Below are 19,229 nucleotides of genomic sequence, written 5' to 3' on the forward strand. Positions count from 1 at the left end.
TATTGATGCCGGAGTAACCCACATCTGTGACATCATTGAAGAGGACCAGAAACAGCAAGGAGTCATGCTGTAGTGCAAGAGAGGTGAGTAACATTGTTTTTTATGTTTTTTAGGTCCAGCGCCTCTGGACCTCTGATTATTATACTCTGGGGTCTGAAAAGACCGTGAAGTATGATAGTATGATAATAGTTCATGAGTGGCATATCCCAAAAATTTTGGGTTCTACTGAACCCAATTTTTTTTGCAATATTTGCAATGAACATTGTTCGGACCACAATCGGGACATAATAATGTGCATAGGGGCCTCTATGAGACATAATACTCTGTGGAGGGGCTACTGTCAGCGCCGCACCTCCCATGAGGCGACCTGAAGCGACCGCTTCAGGCAGCGCTATGTCAAGACCCCACGGAGGGCGGCATTTTTGATTACCTAAGCCAGTCCAGGACAAGCTGTCCTGGACTGGCTTAGCACCGTGCGGTGGTTTGGGGAGGCCACTGGAGCAGCGCTGCTCCAGCAGCCTCCCCTCACACTCAGGCAGAGAGCAGGTCCTCTCCGTGCCTGGTCTCTGCCTGCGAACGGCACTAAGCCCCGCCCCCTTCACTCCACCATGCCCCCTTCGCTCAACCACGCCCCCTCCGCTCTGCCCCCTCCTCCCGGGGGGAAGGCAGCTTTCTGTAGTTCGCCTCAGGCGGCGAAGGGGGCAGGTTCACCCCTGGCTACTGTGGGACATTATACTGTGTGGAGGGGCAGCAATATGACATTATACTATTTAGAGGGGCCACTATGAGACATTGTGCTTTGTGCAGAGACCACTAAGGGGCATTGTACTGTGTGGAAGCCAAATGAGTCATTATAGTGTGTGTAAAAGGGACTTTACAGTATACTGTGTGGGGGCCAAGAAAGTGAGTGCTATGCTGTGGGGGGAGGGACCAGTGAAAAGATTGAGATGGGACCCAGTCTTTGCTATTTATGCCCCTGCTACAAAAGGAATGAGAAATATGTAGGAAGCTCCTATACTTTGCCCTTCTGCACAACTGACTCCTCACTTTGGCTCAAATACCGCAGCAAAGAAGAAAGGGGGGAGGAAGAGTCTTGGTACAATTTGAGTCGGCAACCTTCGGCACTCCATGCACACTTGCTCTGCTGTTCATAGAGCTCCCATGGAAGTGAATGGAATATGTTGGCAGTTGTAGTTTCACAGCAGTTGGAGTGCTGATAGTTGCTGACCCCTGGTTTAGATATTCAGAGGGGTAACTTAAATGATATAACACAAATGCAGCGTCCTTTTCTACATGATAGTCTATTGTACTTTCCTATACATTTGACAAACGGTATGCCAATGTAATGCTACACAGACAGAGGGAAAAAGGACGATTGTTTTGCCTCCTTTGGGTGAATGGAGCGCTATGGATATGTTTGACGTAAGGAGCTGTTCCTGGCATATATGTCAAACAGAAAGCTCAGAGGCAACACACTCAGAGCCCAACAGATACATAAGTGCCACGTCTGTTCACATCCCCATGATTTTGGAGTGAGCTCTAGTGCCATAATCACTGGTTCTTTTACTTAAACTAATCTATTTTGCCTGGAGAGAGATTCTTAAACTTGACCGGTGAATAGTGCTTGAGCGAAGGGTGTGAGGCAGAATATCAGCAGAACACGTCTCGTCATCACTTATGGTAATTGGGGTGGAGGAGTCTTTTATCAATAGTGTTTGACCCATGCAGTCAGCACTTGCCATCTATCTTATTTCTGCCCATGATTTCCAGAGAGAAGAAATTGTGGTAGACTACACAAACGTCACATCCTACACTTCAAACTGCACAAAATATTCACAATGGGAACAGTTTCACAAGGGGCTGTAGAGCTCTAGAGTTGGACTAAGGCTGCCTTCAAACGATGTAACGCTCCACTCATTTTGTCCATTTTACACATGTAAAAATACATGTTTAAAATGTAGTTAACCATTGAGTTCAATGCCTTTTTTTTTTTTAACGCGAAAATACGTAAAATGGACAAAATGAGCAGAGCGTTACATCATGTGAAGGCAGCCTAAGATCTCACATTGCAGAAAAGCTACTTTTTTTGTTGCATGGGGCGGAAACACCACGGAAAGACCTATGGTGTCTTACAGTCACAGCAAAGTCGATGAGATTCTAGCGAATTCCATCCCCACTTTATGGGAAAATTTTGGAAATCGCAGCATGTCACTTATACCTACAGAAACGCGAGTGGTTTCCCTATAGGTATAATTGAAGCAGAAAGTCAGCAGAAAAAATCTTTGTGAATTTTCTGTGCAAAGCACTGCTGGAAAAATCGTGTTGCCACAATGGTCTCTCCCACAGTGCTTTTTTGCTATGTGGGGCCTTAGGGTAAAAATGTATCAGTCTATTGTCCATGGTCCTTAGTTCGCAGAGCTACAGGGGACTGTTTAGACCGGATACAATTGTAACAAACCCTCAACTGTGAGAAGTATTAGGAGGATGGATTTGATGATGAATGATGTTTTCCATTCAATGACAGCATACATGGGTTTTGCAGACCAAAGAAATGGCAACTATATTAAAAAGCTGCAGCATTTTTATTGTGTAGTGACATACCAGAAGTCACAGGTGGTGCTGCAGGCGTCAATACCGATGCTTTCTGGTACGACAGAAAATGAACTTTAGCACAGATGAGCTGAATACTTTGCAGACTTCCTGCATCAGGCTCATACCTCATTCCATCACAGACACCATTTCACCTTTTACCTCCCCGTTAAATGAATTTTAAGTGATTGACAGGCGGCGTCTCTAACCATGCAGAAAATGCACATCAGTCACAATCAGCGTGTCTCACTCCAGTCTCTATTCCCAGACAGCTCTCTATGGAAAACATGTCATAACTAATGAGACATTTATAGCCGACTAAAGAATCCCCCTCTCCGTTTTACTCTCCAAATAGTTAACCGTCTCAATTAAATGTGCGTAAAAATTCATTTACAAATTATGTCGAGCACAGAATGCTAAATATATACACAGCGCAAGACTAGATGGCCAGCGCTCAGCCAGCTCCAGTGCCCAGAAATACAAGCTTCATCTGACCAGTGGTAGCCCAAGTAACATTTAAAAGAGCATTTGCCCCCAGGACAATAAATACTACAATTGGGGGAGGGGTTTCAAAATATTAGATTTATACAGCACAGCACACATATGGCTTATCATACTCATACAGCTTTCTCTGAATAGCATAAAATCATCAATGTTACATAAGGCTGGATTCTACATTCTCCTTCCTACTGCTGTTTATGTGTCAGTGTTCACTGTGACTTTAGCATTCTGTTCAAAAATTGGGCGCTCAGGATGAACATAGCTACTGTCCTCCTCTTATCCAGACTAGTTAAATGCATGACATCAGCCGTGTGATCCTAGGTAGCTATACTGCATCTGACTGCCATCTACAGGGATCCTAGAAGAGAATTTAGTTCAACGATGAAAAATTATTTTAATTTCTATTTAATCTTTTTAAAAATATCCCACATCCACGCATTTCAGTTTTTTGCATCTGGTAAAGTCCAGGGCACTGGTAAGATTCATGTGCAGCAATATGATTTTGCAGGTTGGCTATGTGTTTTTGTAGACGGGCATGATCTGTCATCCTGCGATACGGTGAGTTTGGCCCCAGGACACCAACTCTTTCATGTCTCTGCTTCCATCTGAGAAAGCTGCTTTGGATGAATTTCCAGAGCACAGAACTTGGCAAGACACAAGATCACCAGCTAAATGAAAGCTGGCAGCAGAGTTCAGAGGACATACCCCGGCGAAAAAGGCTTAATAGGTATGTAAGTAAAGCAATTTCACTTGTCTTCTGCAAAAGGACGGAACGTAAATGTTTCTTACACAGAACATCAGTTTCTGCAGGTGAGAAATGCGTTAACCCCTGCCCTGCACCACCAGGAGGCCAGATCTGCTGTAATGAGACAGAGGATTACTACACTGACACACTGATATATGGGAAAGAGACTGCTGTGATCTGATAACATATAGCTATACATTTATATCTGCAATCTATTTATGTTCTATTATGCAGTCATCTAACTATACAAACTATTTGCCCTTTGACCTCCCAAAACCCCTTGCCCTGAACAAGACTTAGGTATAACTAGTAGAGATGAGCGAGTAGTACTCGATCGAGTAGGTATTCGATCGAATACAACGGTATTCAAAATACTCGTACTTGATCGAGTACTACTAGCTGTTCGAAGTTAAGATTCGATGCAGAACCAGCGTTGATTGGCAGAATGCTATACATTGCCAATCAACGCTGGTTCTTCTCTTACCTTTCTCCCTGCGCAGCGTCCCGCATCCTCTTCTGGCTCTGAATTGACTCTGCTAGGCATCGGGCCTGGGCAGAGCCGACTGCGCATGTCCGGTTGTAGTGCGGGCATGTGCAGTCGGCTCTGCCCAGGCCCGATGCCTAGCAGAGTGAATTCAAGGCCGGAAGAGGACGCGGGGGACGCTGCGCAGGGAGAAGAATCCAGCCCGACCCTCACGCATGGACTTGGTAAGTAGAATTTGATCGAATGTTGCATACCCCTGAAACGAGCATTTCCCCCCATAGACTATAATGGGGTTCGAAACCCGTTTGAACAATCGAACAGTGTGCGGCTGTTCGAATCGGATTTCGAACCCCGAACATTTTAGTGTTCGCTCATCTCTAATAACTAGAAGTACTTAGGGCTAGATGCAAAATCTGTAACAGGGTCCCCTATGCTATGCACAGTACTGGTATCTTATTGTGTTGTAGAGAGGCTTTTGGGCCCCCTCAGCCTGCAGGTCCTGGAAGCAACTGCTACCTCTCTACCCCCTATAGGAAAACCCTGAAACATTCTAGAAAAGTCAAGCGACAAAGAATAAGGCTCTCTACAGTTCTTGTGGAATATGTCACCCGAACTTTCTATAGTCCTGATCAGTGAGTCTAGTGAATATCTGAATATAATGTATAACTCAAGGATTAGTCATAGTAAACTCTCAGTAATTTTTCAATAAACTTTGCACAAATGAATAGCACAAATGAATATAAGAAACTTTGTATTACACCTGATCAGAATAAAATGCCTCTTTCTCCACTTAACTGGCACTTTTCCTGCTCCCCTCCCTGCTAAACTGACTTTCACTGTGAAATCTCTGCTGAGTGTAATGAGACAGAAGTGTCATATTACAGCTCCTAAAATCAGCCTATAGAGAGGGAAGTGAGCACAAGTCTAGTTTAAGAGATGGAGAGTCACAGACTGAGGCTTCTGCTCATGAATAATAACTTTCTATCTCACCTTAAAGAGGTTGTCCGAAATAAATATTTTTAAAATAGGCTGGGGAAGGTGACAAAAAAATCATACTCACCTGTCCCTGGTACGCTGGTGTCCTCCCAGAACGCTCCGGTCCTGCTGCTCAGGTGTCTTCACAAAATGAAACTGCTCTCCAGCTGTGACGTTCTGGATCCCTTCAGCTAAAGCTGCTGAGGTAGTGACGTCATGTGCCCTTCGCTGAGGCTGCTCATTGATAGCCACATGTCTCGGGAACTTTCTCCAGAAGACTAAAATGGACTGGGGGGACCAGACCACGCTGGGAGATGTCAGCGCACCAGGGAGAAGTGAGTATTATTTTTTAATTTTTTTTACTGCCCCAGGCCAATTTAAAATATATATTTTTTCCCTGTAAAACCCTTTTAAGTGGCACTGAGTGGGAGGGTATATTATGGAGCAGATTTTCCTTTACTTACTGTGTGCAAATTGTGGCAGCTAGGAGAGGCGTAACTTGAAGCTCATGGGTCCCAGTGACAAATGTGTAATGGAGCCCCATTTCTACGTTGTTTCATTTGAATAGTAGTATCCTAATGAGATAAACTACCATATACTCCAACAGAAAATGCACCTAAGCCGGAGTCACTGATCATAGCTGCAACTTAAATCGTATATGTGACTGACAACAAAGAAAATATATCAGGTAAGCTTCAACCAGTGACGGGCTTTAATGGAGATTGTAAAGATCTGACAAGATCTGTTCAGTCTTTAGTTCAGGAGCTTCACATGTCATGATATAAAGGACATATTAATGTCAGTGATCTCCTGGGCTGTCCTTGTATCTATGTGCCATGGATAGTGACATAAGTCCTTATAGCGGAGTGATCTCTGCACTTGCTCTCTGTTATCATGCTATTTATCATCAGCCTGAGACCTCCCCTGCCCCTGCACAGTGCATTCTATCTATTGACCCCTAACATTACACATTCAGTTGTGGTTTGCCCTGACTACACTGATCCTAATAAGTGCTGCCATCCCCTCAGCCCTTGTTCCACAGGCGATCTGATACTGCAGCGAGGCTCCATTCATGCGCTTCCCATTGATTGATCATTGTGAGTGTAATCTTTTGCTCTTGAAAGGAGCTGGTCCCAGGTGTTTCCAGGTACAACAGAGCAAGTTATTATTGCTGAGGCTGGAGAAGACTCATGCCACTCAGCAGCGTACCTACACACTTACCCCTGCCTTGCCCTTGTCAAGCCATTGTAGTTGTCTCTGTACAAGTAGCATTGATTTACTGTCTGCAAGTACAAAGCTTTCTCACCAACCATACTGATTTGAGAGGTCAGCCATCAATTTACAGATGGTATGGTGTACCTGACCTACCCGAAGTAACCCTTTATAGAACAAAGCACAGCACCTAGTATGTGGAGAAGGCAACACTTGGTACACAGCAGACATACGCAGGCGATTTGCTCAGTTTTAATGTATCTTCCGCAGTGACTTAAAGTAGTTATTCCATCATTTAAAACTGATGGTCTATCCTCTTATCTACTCCTAGCACCCTAGCCGTTCAGGCATGTTTGAAGGGGCCGCAATGCACACAGACTGCTAAATCTTTAAATTGGTCAGGGACGCTGTTGATATTCAGAACACTGCACGTTTAGTAGCATATTGAATAGTGAAGCCCCATTCACCAATGTATATATTGAAGAGATTACACTGCTTGCCTAAGAATTTATCTACTGTATCTACCTATGTATAATATCTCTTATATCCATCTATCTAGTTCCAAAAACAGGATGAACTACAAAATTTTGAGGCAAAAAAAGGATTAACTGCTCGTATCTCTCTAATATCTATCTATCTATCTATCTATCTATCTATCTATCTATCTATCTATCTATCTATCCATCCATCCAGTGGTGTAACTAGGAATGGCAGGGCCCCGTGGCAAACTTTTGACATGGGCCCCCCTCCCCGACCGACACCGACGCTGAAGACCTCGACCGAGCCCCTCCTACACATTTCTGCGCGTTCTATTATACCCCATAGTGGCCCCTTAACACAGTATTATCCCCCATAGTGGCCCCTGCACACAGTATTATCCCCAATAGTGGCCCTTCCATACAGTACTATGTCCCTTAGTGGCTCCTGCAAACAGTATTATCCCTCATAGTGGCCCCTGCACACAGTATTATGTCCCTTAGTGGCCCCTGCAAACAGTATTATCTCCCATAGTTGCCCCTGCAACACTATTATGTCCCACTATGGACACCCATAAACAATTATTATACTCTGGGGTCTTTTCAGACCCCAGAGTATAATAATCGGAGACCCGGGGGAATAAAAACATAAAAAAACTACTGTTACTTACCTGTCCCCCGGCTCCTACGCGGTCTTCTCTGCTGTTCAATGCCGTCGGACGTCACATGACCCGGGACGCAGGCCGGGTTCATGTGACGTCAGAGACGTCAGGAAGGAGGCCTGGCAGGATCGTGGAGAGGTAAATAACATGTTTTTTATGTTTCTTACCTCTCCCGGTCTGCCAATCATTATACTCGGGGGTCCTAAAAGACCCCCGAGTATAATGATAGCAGCGGTAGCGGCTGTCACCGGGCCCCCAATGTCCCGGGCCCTGTGGCAGCTGCCTCCGTTCCTATGGCGGTAGTTACGCCACTGCATCCATCTCATATCTAGCTATCCATTGCATATCTATAGTTAAGAGAAAAACAAAGTACGGCCTCTTTGAATTCTATGGTTTTACATATCAGGACTAGCAACCAGATTTGTTTAGAAACAGATTTGAACCAAAATTCCCAAAATAAACTTTTGGAATTTGTCACCCACAAAACTCCCCAGACCTGGGTGTCAGGAAGGGGTTAAAAGCAGACAATTTGGCAATTTACTGGTTTGGATCATTCAGCAGAGTCTTAACACAATGCCAAGGAGGAAAGTCTTCAGCAATGATCTCAGAGAAATAATTGTTGATGTCCATCAATTCCATATATCTCCCTAATATATCCATATCTATCTATCTATCTATCTATCTATCTATCTATCTATCTATCTATCTATCTCATATCTCTTTCTCTTATTTGTATCTGTCCCCCCCTTTAATCACTATTTCATTAATTTTTCTAATTTTCATTGCCCCTCTTACAGTCAGCTTTTGACCACAATTATTCACTTATTTTTTTTCTATATGTCTTAAGTATCATTCTCTACCCCCGCCTCAGAACTTCACGTTGGTTGAAAGTTTTCATCTTCATCTCTTGTTATTTGTCTGTCCCTCCTGGGAACACGTTAAAATGCCACAAAGCAGTAAGTAATTTGTCTGAAGCTCTAGAAACAAACTTAGCGCTAATTAGAGAGTGTCTCAGAGAGCCTTGTGACGTTGGCCCGACGAGCAGGGCCCCCAGCAAGCTTCCTATGGTGGGCTGCAGACATGCTGATGATACATATATACCCTCAGACAATATCCCCTCGGCTATAGGGTCCTGCCTCTTTAGCTATGCAGCCCCCTCCCACCTCTTGCAGCTTTGATCTGCAGGCGCAGTCAAAACCCTAGTGATTCAGCCAAAAATGTTTACCTAGCATTTTACTCAGAAATCCGTCATGTTTGAATTTCTCCAAACTCTGTTTAATTAACATCAGGGCTTATTCACACAGCTAATGAGCTGCGCTGCCTCAAAAATCACCCAATGATTTCATCTCAATCAATTTTTTCCCAACTCTTATCAACTCATCATGTTTTTTTTAGGCTTAACGCCGTTCTCGCTTTAAAGTCACAATTTACATAATGAGGAGCGGCGGTTCTAGTCACCAGCGACGTGACAAATCTGCATCCTCTCCGCAGAGATAAATATTTCAGTCTCATCGTGGGTATTGATTCAGCGTCCTGTAAGTGGGCTCTGAGAACATCCCGCAGATAAGGGCCATTTACATGAGCTTAAGAGGTTTTCCCATTTGCTATACATAGACTGGTTGTTTAAGGCCCTCATCTGCCACGAAGAGCGTTCACCTTGTAATGTAATAGTCTAGGTTATATCTCTGAGCATGCACAAAAGAGCATCACTTTTATCCAATAGATGACTGACCGACTTATAGGAAATGAGCAATCAGTGTCATCTGTAATCAGATTGTCCAGTCTGGGAAAATATTGCTGCAAGGACCCCACAGGAAGTCTGTGTGTAGAGAAATATCTTCCCCCACTATCTCAATCTTATCTTATCTGGGATATTTCCAGCTGTGATAACCTCATCATGCTTCTAAAGTACCTTAATTCCAATAAAAACAGTATAAGGCCCGGTTCACATCTACGCATGGGTTTCCATTCAGTGTGTTCACTTGGGGACCCCCCTCCCGAATGGAAACCCGCGGACCCCATAGATTATAATGGGGTCTGTGTGGTTTCTGCAAGAAAAATGCAGAGAGAAAAGTGCTGCTTGTAGGACTTTTCTCTCCACATTCATGTGGAGGGGAATGAAATGGCCGAATGCAGATGTGAACCAGGCCTAAGGCCGGGTTCACACGATGTCTTTTGGCACGTAATGTGGCATGTAGACGCCGCGGGAGCTTTTGCGGGCCGTATACGCTCCCATTGTTTTCAATGGGAGCCGGTACTGTATACGCGGCACTATTTTGCGGCCGTGATTTTGCGGTGGCTGGATATACGGTACCAGCTCCCATTGAAAACAATGGGAGCGCAAAAGCTCACGCGGCGTCTACGTGCCACATCACGCGGCACGTAACCCCGTGTGAACCCTCCCTAAGTGTGGCTGCGGCTTTTAGCGTATATGTGTGTCTATATGAATACATGTGAAAATATAAAAATTCTAAATGACCCTACTAGAGTGACCAATAACTTAGGAAGATGATGCCCCGCTTCTTCTCCACTCTCTATTACTTTTTTTTAACTTCGACAATAATACAATATGAGTGAGCAGAATGATGGATCTCACATCTATTACTGGTAATAAGCTTTAAGCTCAGAATCCTGAAGAAACCTCTTTTCTTCACTTTGTATGCTGTTACTTGTGGCTGTGGTCAGATCATGTTGTACAAATCTGTTGCAGATAGGAATAACCTGTATTGATTTAATATACCCTATAATATTAAGAGAAACTGTCAGAGAGCAACACCAAAATTAAAGGGACAGTAAACCTAAAACCACTCATGGCATGTCAGTAGATACATTAAAGAGAACTGTTCACCACCTCCTCCAACTCCAGTTGTTTCCTTTAGGCACTGCTCCATTGATTCTGAGGCAGTTGACATTTTTGCTGTACCCTCACTGTCCCCAAGCCTGATAAGCTAATTAGGCTTTCAACTTTCTAAATGGACAGTATCAGAAACCTCAAAATCACGCCCTCTTCTCTGCTCATACCTGAAACCACTCACTTCACAGCAGAAAGCCTAAGTAAAATATTAAGCACAAAACTAACTGCACTCATTGCTCAGGAACAGTGGGGGCTACAGAAATAAATTAAACTGTGTCAAAATCAGTGGAGCTGCACCTATTAAAGGGTGCAAAATCTTGAGCTATTGGATGAAAGGTTCTATGTAAGCAATACACTGATCCAAAAGGAAATAAATCACTTACCCAGGACAGTGAGTCTTGCTGGCCGTGATCTTATGGCAGCTTGTATAGCCTGACATTCATATAATGCGTCATCCTGAAGTTCTGCACGTTGAATTTTTAAGTGGTGTTCCCCAGATGAGTGGTCTCCCTCTACTGAGTATCGTGGATAGCCTAAATCAGATATAAGAATTATCAACCCATCATGAAGTCTCAGATGCAAAGAAACACAACTAAGATGTTACAGCAACTAAAAATTTTGGGTTTGCAGCACACATCACCTGCCCCTAAAAGCCACCATCCTGGAGTCTCCCTGACACCTTTTTCTAGACTTCAGCCTACAGGCAGATCTACAGTCCTAGACAGATCATGATGATGCTAGTGATGATGTCATCAAACCATGATGGAGCTGAAGATTCAAATACTGTTTATGGGAAGCCTCCTGAAAGTGGCAGATTTGGGGGTGTACAACTATCAAGTATGCTAGACTTCTGTTCTGCCAGAAATGATAACAATACAAGGCCAAAAACATCTACTAGTATGAAATATTGTTAAGCAAAAATTAAGTATCCCATAGGAATGAAGCTACATTAGTAATAATGGATGTTTGATACCAGAAAGATCTCTTCCAACGCCTAATGCCAATCCATCTTTGATCCAGAGTACGACGCCATGATAACCAGGGATAGCACAGGGTAAGCTCACTGGCCTCCCCGCCACAACTACTTGATCCTGTGGTTGTTGGGTGAAGGACGAGGACTGACCTACAGAAAGAGAACAGACAAAGATCATTGTTATTGTCATCTGCAAGCAAAAAACACTTCAGCATCTATTATGATCACGTCACCTGAGGAATTAATTTTTTCCACAAATACTAATTATTATTATTTTTTTTTCACAAATACAAAGTCTCATAATCTAAGATGAAGACATAGCTTAGAAATTGTGAGTTATGGCCTTGAACCATTCTAGTGAAACAAACAGCGGCAAATCCTCCCTTCCCAGACCTGTCCTGGAATAGTTACATAATACACAGGGAATATCAGAGTAGATAGATGGACCCTCCAACCAACCACAAGAGAGCTCCACCCTTCACAATATACAACTTTGTAGCTTTTCATATGGAATATTAACATGATTTCTATCCTTTCTATCCATAGATGGAGTTTAAAACTTGAAGGACCCGCTGCAAAATGTTGACTAGTTTCACCAACCAAACAACTTTACAGAATGACTCACGCTGTGCAAGACCTGTATATAGAATAAAATTGAAATATTTATTTTTATATTAGGCTATTGTCTATAACCGACATTCCCAACTGGGGTGCCATGAGAACCTGCTGGGAATGACCTAAATCTACACTACCCCACAGATATAAAAACAATCCTTGGGTTTACTATAGCTTGCAGCAGATGTGACATCATGCACACTAGGCTGCGCACTTGTTTGCTATAAGGAGTGCCCAATGTTTCCTGCCAGAGTGGAATGAGGACACCTTTAATTGTAACGTCTTTGCCTGTTAAGATCTCTGTGCCACCCTCCACTCACACACTGAGGAGCAGGAGGCGAGTTCAGTTTGATTCCTTGCTTAGTGTTTTTCGTTGCACTGTGTGAACACTGCTCTATCTTAGTAATTGAATTTCCACCACATCCATCTCCTGCACCTTCTTTCCCTCTGTTCATGTAATGGTTAATTCTAGTCTTGCCTGTGTGATTGACAGCCTGTCTTCCAATCCAGCCTAGGGCGGGTCTTTGGCTTCCTATATACAGGCCATTGGCCCTCACTTACTGGCTGGTTATTGAGTTTCTGCCCTGCTAAGCTCCTCTTCTGGTTCTATTATTGGTTACCTCTAACCTTTGGCTTACCCTTGTGACTATTCTCTTGGATTTTGATTCTGTACTGCGTTGCTGACCTCCCATTGTTGTTGTTTGTCTTGTCTTCATCCTGTGTTATCATTTATATAGGAAGGGCCCATTGACCAGTTGCCACCTATTGCTTAGGATAGGACCGGCAAGCAGGAAGGGACAGCGGTGGGTTCAGCTTAGGGCTCACTGTCTCTTGTGCCCCTCCCACCAGGGTTCATCAGCAGCTACTGGGAAATTACTGTTCTAGCAATTTCCTTACATTAATTCTTCATAGCTGAGCAGCCTAATATGTGTTGGGTGGAGGTGCTTGGATGGGTTGTATAGGATGGTGTAGATTTGAGGCTACATTTACATGGTGCAGTTAAAACTGCATGAAAACTAAACTGGAAAATAATTTTGATTAAGTTTCCTAATTTTACAAGTTAAAAAAATGTATTTAACATGTTACATCTGTAAAATAAAAAAATGCATTAAAACAGCTTATTTCCCCCCTTCCCAGATACTGGGACACCAACAACCTCTACGCAGCCATGTTACTCTGCGCACCACATCCCTGATCTATAGGGTTACAGCCAGACATGGCAGATGCCGTCATATTTCCCCTGTTGAAGCTTTCCCTCTAACTTTAGACACTGCTCTGTATACTGCTCAGCAACTGAATTCAATGTCTACAATCTACTAATGAATTAAAAATGAACACAAGGCGAGACGTTTTTTTTTTTTTTTTGCATAAAATCCGAATGTTATTATCTACATCGCTCAGAACAGAAAAATCTCTTTTCCAAGTTCATAAAAAAATGATAATAATAATCTCGGCTTTATTTAAATTGCAAGCCCTCATATGAACAATAGCGCCAAGTACAACTTAATAACATGTTTTCTGTGGAAGTATTACTGGTGAATTGATTGTTTCTTTGGGAGCGATGATTGCGGTGGGAGGTCTGTGTGTTCTGGCATTACGTCTGCCTCGAGTGTTTGACTCCAGGCCCTTTCTTTCCACCACCTTTTGATTGAGGCATCTACAGGACAAAGATGCGATGGACAATGAAAGGCAGAAATTGCCTTGTGTTATATAAGACGCCTCTTGTACAATCACACAATTATTGATTAACCTGGAGGAAGCGATGGTCAACAATTCTATCATCACAAAGGGATGAAAGCTATTCCTATGATGAATGTAGAAATGATTCCATGTACACATGTTGTATGAGACACAGTAGGGTTCATGTATTAATCCAGCTGAGAAAAATGGTGCCGGTACGATGCTGTATTTATCAAGGAATTGAGCTACTTCACCCCAAACACTGGTGCTGTGTCAAAGTATTTGGGTCCAGTCATATGGATGAATTTGGAGTGGATTCTACTTCCCATAACATGGATTTTTTTTTTTCAGGGCGCTCAATCTTGCCACAGATTTCATGGATAATTCAGCTCTGTTTCAGCTTTCTTCTGATGGATGAAAGGGCCAAAGTTTGGAGAAGAGTTTTCGGTGCAAGACCACCTGAAATTCCTCTTTACTTTCCACTGTGTGAACCTAACCTTTGCCTCTTTCCCCAGGACTGAATAACACACAGACTGAGACCTATTATATGAAGCGTTTACTTGCCATTTTTGCTTCTATATTTGGTGCAACCATGTATTAAGAGTAAAGGGACAGTTAGTTTTTCACATACAGGTATTAGATGAGTCCATGTGTATCAGATCTGTTGCAGATATTTTCAAACACCAAAATGGGTGATGTGAAGATCCATGTACATCATGTAGAATCCATCTAATCCCCAGATTATAAATCACAAATATTTCTTTATGAAATCTGGAATCAACTGTTTGGTTAAATTAACTGTATTCTTAGTCTATATGACATTTCTCTAGATCAGTGTCCCCATACACAATAATAAGGGTTAGATTTTTTACAGAACTGTATGTGCGGCTGACAGTAGGTCATCATCATCTTCATCATCCAGAAGACATGGTGATCCGATAACCTCACATTTATAACACCTTGCAAAATAACCTTCTCAAAGGAGACAGATTATCCCCAAGAAACAGAAAACCAAACTCATCAGCACAATGATCAAGACTAAATGTCAGAAAAATGTGACAGTCCTAGTAACCAGGAGATCTAGAAATAAATGAGGTTCAACCCTCAAATGCTGAAGTAAGGGGTCACAAATAGGATCATCCTCCCAATTTATATATGTAATATATAGTATAGAGGGGCTCTAAGAATTTTATTTAAATATGAAGGGGTATACAGAATATTTAATACAATGGGGGTCAAGTGTCAAACGGGGAATTTGTTCAGCCTACCTTCTAGTGCAGTGGTTCTTAACCATTTTGTGTACAAGTAAAAAAAACATATACAGTACCTATGTCTTGAATTTGGAAATAAATCATATTTGATTTATCACTAAAGAAGGGTTCGGTGAATGTGCATATGAAACTGGTGGGTTCGGTACCTCAAACAAGGTTAAGAACCACTGATCTAGCGTTACATCTACAGCCTGCTTCTACTGTTGTATCTACAATCTTCTTTCTAGTGCCATATCTACAGCCTGACCTCTAGCGTCATGTCTAGATTCTGCTCTCCGGTGTCATGTCTATAGTTTCCTCCTTAGTGTCACATCTACTGTCTCCCATTTAGTATCATATCTACAGCCCGACCTCTAGCGTCATGTCAAGAGTAAGCTCTCTACTGTGACATGTACAGTCTGTCCTCTAGTGACATATCAGCTTGCCATTTACTGTCATATCTACAGCCTAACCTTTACATTTTACTGCCATAGTTAGAATATACAAATGAATGACTATATATATAATATATATATATATATATATATATATATATACACACACACACATAGGAAGCTTGTAAAGAAAGTGTATATTCTTGAGAACTACATTGCCCTCTCCAAAATAATGAGCAGTGAAAGGAAGGAATGAGCTTTATAGGAAGGACATGTAGGCATTAGAGATGAGCGAACAGTGAAATATTCGAGATTCAATATTCGTTTTGAATAGCCGCTCAATATTCGACTATTCGAACGAATATCAAACCCCATTATAGTCAATGGGGAAAAAATGCTTTGTTTCAGGGGAAGCCACACTTCGACTCAGGAGAGTCACCAAGTCCACTATGACACCCCAGGAAATGATGCCAACACCCTGGAATGCAACTGAGACAGCAGGGGAAGCATGCCTGGGGGCATCTAACATGCCCAAGTACCTGTATTACGCCACTATCTCGTCGGGATCCCTGTCAGCTTGCGATTTGCGGGAGCTGACTTTCTCCCATAGGAATGCATTGACCAGCGTTGATTGGCCGAAAGCTATACAGAGTACAGCATTCGGCAAATCAACGCTGGTTCTTCCAGAGATCGGTCCACAGCAGTCTCCATTGTGGTCCGATCTCAGATGTAGCAGTGTTGAGCGCACAGCTCTGCTACACCAGAGATGTAGCATAGCTGAGTGTGTGCTGAGCTCTGTTACGCCAGAGATGTAGCAGAGCTGAGTGTGCGCTGAGCTCTGCTACACCAGAGATGTAGCAGAGCTGAGTGCCGGAGGAGGCGGAGTATAAGATCGGTCCACAGTCCGATCTCAGATGTAGCAGTGCTGAGCGCACAGCTTTGCTACACCTGAGATGTAGCAGAGCTGGCCATGCGCTGAGCTCTGCTACACCAGAGATGTAGCAGAGTTGACACTCCTCCATGCAGAACTGGTCAATGCGCTCGACACTACTACATCTGAGATCGGACTGTGGACCGATCTTAGACTCCGCCTCCTCCGGCACTCAGCTTTGCTACATCTCTGGTGTGGCAGAGCTCAGCGCACACTCAGCTCTGCTACATCTCTGGTGTAGCAGAGCTCAGCACACACTTAATTCTGCTACATCTCTGGTGTAGCAGAGCTCAGCGAACACTCAGCTCAGCTACATCTCGGGTGTAGAAGAGCTCAGCGCACGACTAGCTCTGCTACATCTCAGGTGTAGCAGAGCTGTGTGCTCAACACTGCTACATCTGAGATCAGACCACAATGGAGACTGCTGTGGACCGATCTTAGACTCCGCCTCCTCCAGGCAGAACTGGTCAATGCATTCCTATGGGAAAAAGTCAGCTACTTCACACTTTCCCCATTTCTGTCTTGGGTTCAAACATGAATTGACTGTCACCATGTGAGAAAGAAATGTAATTTACTAAAATAGCCATTCATTCACTACATGTTCTCACCCCAAGAAATGCTTCTCTACATCACATTCATGTAGATCATGAGGTATCAGGAATAAGAGGAACACTGTAATAATCTGCTCACTATTTCTTTAGCTAATTCAGTACCGGGCCAATTTCTGGTCCAGGACCAGACACATTTTCAGGGGTTTTTTTTGTATGTGCGTTTTTGAGGACTGTAACACTTTTACCATTTGGGTTCAACTAAGGACTGAGGACTGTAACACTTTAACACTGTAACACTTTTACCATTTGGATTCAACTAAGTTCTGCATCTTTTTACAGTGACACATAAGGCTTTGTTTTAATTTTTGCATGTGTTTTAATTTTTTTTTAATATCCAAGAAAATCTAAACAAAAAAGGAGGGAAATTTAATAACACAAAGTGCTACTAAAAAAATTTTAAAATGTTTTTTAACTCTCCATTACGGTAATTTTTATTTTTGATGGTGTCGTCAGGGGTGGGGCTAGAACCTGTAATAAGCGCATGTTATTGACATAGTTTATTTATTTATTTATTTTTACTTTTCTATTCATTTTTATTTATTTATTTTTTTCTTTTTCGCATTGTGAAAGGACATAATAGATCTTTGGGGACATCTGATCACTACTATTTCTTTGGAGGGAGGCTGATTTTGAGACCCCAGAGTATAATGATCGGAGATCCAGGGGAGGATACAAACATAAAAAACACTGTTACTTACCTCTACTAGGCTCCAGAGCACTCTCTGCTGATGTCGGCCATCTTTAATGACGGACCAGACATCATGTGAGCCGGGCTTGCGTTGCGACGCGGTACATAAATAGGGTCCTTTACCTGCTGGAGTTACTCCAGCAGTTAACGCCTATCAAAAAAAAAATAAATAAACACATCAGGAGCCCACCAGGCCCCCTAATGTCCTGGGCCCTGTTGCTACCACTGCTACCCCAGTAGTTAAGCCCCTGGTTACTATGGCAGCAGAATCATAACAATGTAGGTCTCCTATTAGAATCCAGAAGAGGCAAAGTAAACACATCATTTATACCGCATGCTATTGTAGACTTTAGAATTTGCAAATTTTTACCATTTGTCTTCAGAAAGGGTTAATAAGAGTTCATCAATAAGTTAAATGTATACAGCAAAAAGTTATGGCTCTTGGAAGGGGAGGAATACATTAAAAAAAACCCAAAAACCTGCAGAATAATGAAGGCCAAGACTGAACCTGGTTTACAGGCTTGCAACCTATAGGTAGTGCGAGAGAGACTGTTTTATTATTTCTGGGGGAGAGCTAATGTGAATACAACCCTAGGAAAACACAAAGCTTATCTGACTTCCACTAAGTAATTAAACATTTATGATAGGGGATTTATGGAGCAATAAAACTGATAGCGATAAATGCTGCTGACAATGAGTCTAGTCCATAGGAGCTCCTCCATGGATCCAGCCCGTAATAATACAGCCTTTTCTTTATGACGTCTCTTAAGAATTGTTGGCTATAGATGACTGTGTAAGTGGGAAACATGGCTTTTTAGAACTGGCAATGTTGTGGTTTGGAAGTTGGTGCCCAGGCTTCCCGCCCATCCGCATCCTCCCTATGGGCACCCTGCATAGTAAACTGTGGCGGATTTTATGTCTTCTGAAACCACAGACTATTTTTAGTTGGAAATTGACAATGAGTGGAAGGTGCTTACTGTGGCCCAAACCCATAAAACCTCTCGCCAGGCGCATCAATCACTGATTGTGATTCCATTCTCCTTCTAGCTATAGCTGGCAGCTCGCCAGGTCTAGCCTCTGGAAACGGAGAACGGTGATAGAGATAGGAAAGAGGGATACCGCAATCAGGTAATGTATCCTGCAGACAAGACGTCTCCCCGGACAGGAAGAAAAGCCTGAATTGTATTAAAAGAAGACAAAACTAGCAAGATTATTATTAGTTTTATTTTATTTAATGTGCAATAAGAAACCTAATACATAGGCGTCTAGTAAATAAGGGATTCATAGCATTTGTTATTATCTGCTAATAAAATCTAATGAGACCAGATAATATCATAGATGTAATGACCATATAATTATATTGTTACAACTGATCGTGTACCAAGGTCTCTGTGCTCATTGTCCTGTCTCCTGAACATCAGTCATTTTTAATCCCAGCCCTTAAACTGAGCATCACAGCTTTCCAGGAGGCAAAGGCCAACACCATTTAATCTCACTGTTACAGTTATGGCTTTGGCACCAGACCAAGTGCATGCTGGGAGTGTAGAGTGTCTGTGCAAGACAATAAAAGTAAGAACATGTCCTGTGC

At 42.7% G+C, this 19,229-nt stretch overlaps 1 protein-coding gene across 2 annotated transcripts in view; it reads right to left on the reverse strand.

The window, feature by feature from the left end:
- KIRREL3 (kirre like nephrin family adhesion molecule 3) overlaps positions 1-19,229 on the reverse strand; it is a 628,687-nt gene that overhangs the window by 214,849 nt on the left and 394,609 nt on the right. For both annotated transcript variants that reach the window (XM_075280134.1, XM_075280132.1), the window contains exons 3-4: positions 11,472-11,621; positions 10,882-11,031 (exon numbers count right to left, since the gene is read on the reverse strand). In XM_075280134.1, the coding sequence (XP_075136235.1) occupies positions 10,882-11,031; positions 11,472-11,621 (300 nt within the window). The remainder of the gene's footprint in view (positions 1-10,881; positions 11,032-11,471; positions 11,622-19,229) is intronic.

Source organism: Leptodactylus fuscus, chromosome 6 (genome assembly GCF_031893055.1).
Source record: "Leptodactylus fuscus isolate aLepFus1 chromosome 6, aLepFus1.hap2, whole genome shotgun sequence".
NCBI lineage: Eukaryota > Metazoa > Chordata > Amphibia > Anura > Leptodactylidae > Leptodactylus > Leptodactylus fuscus.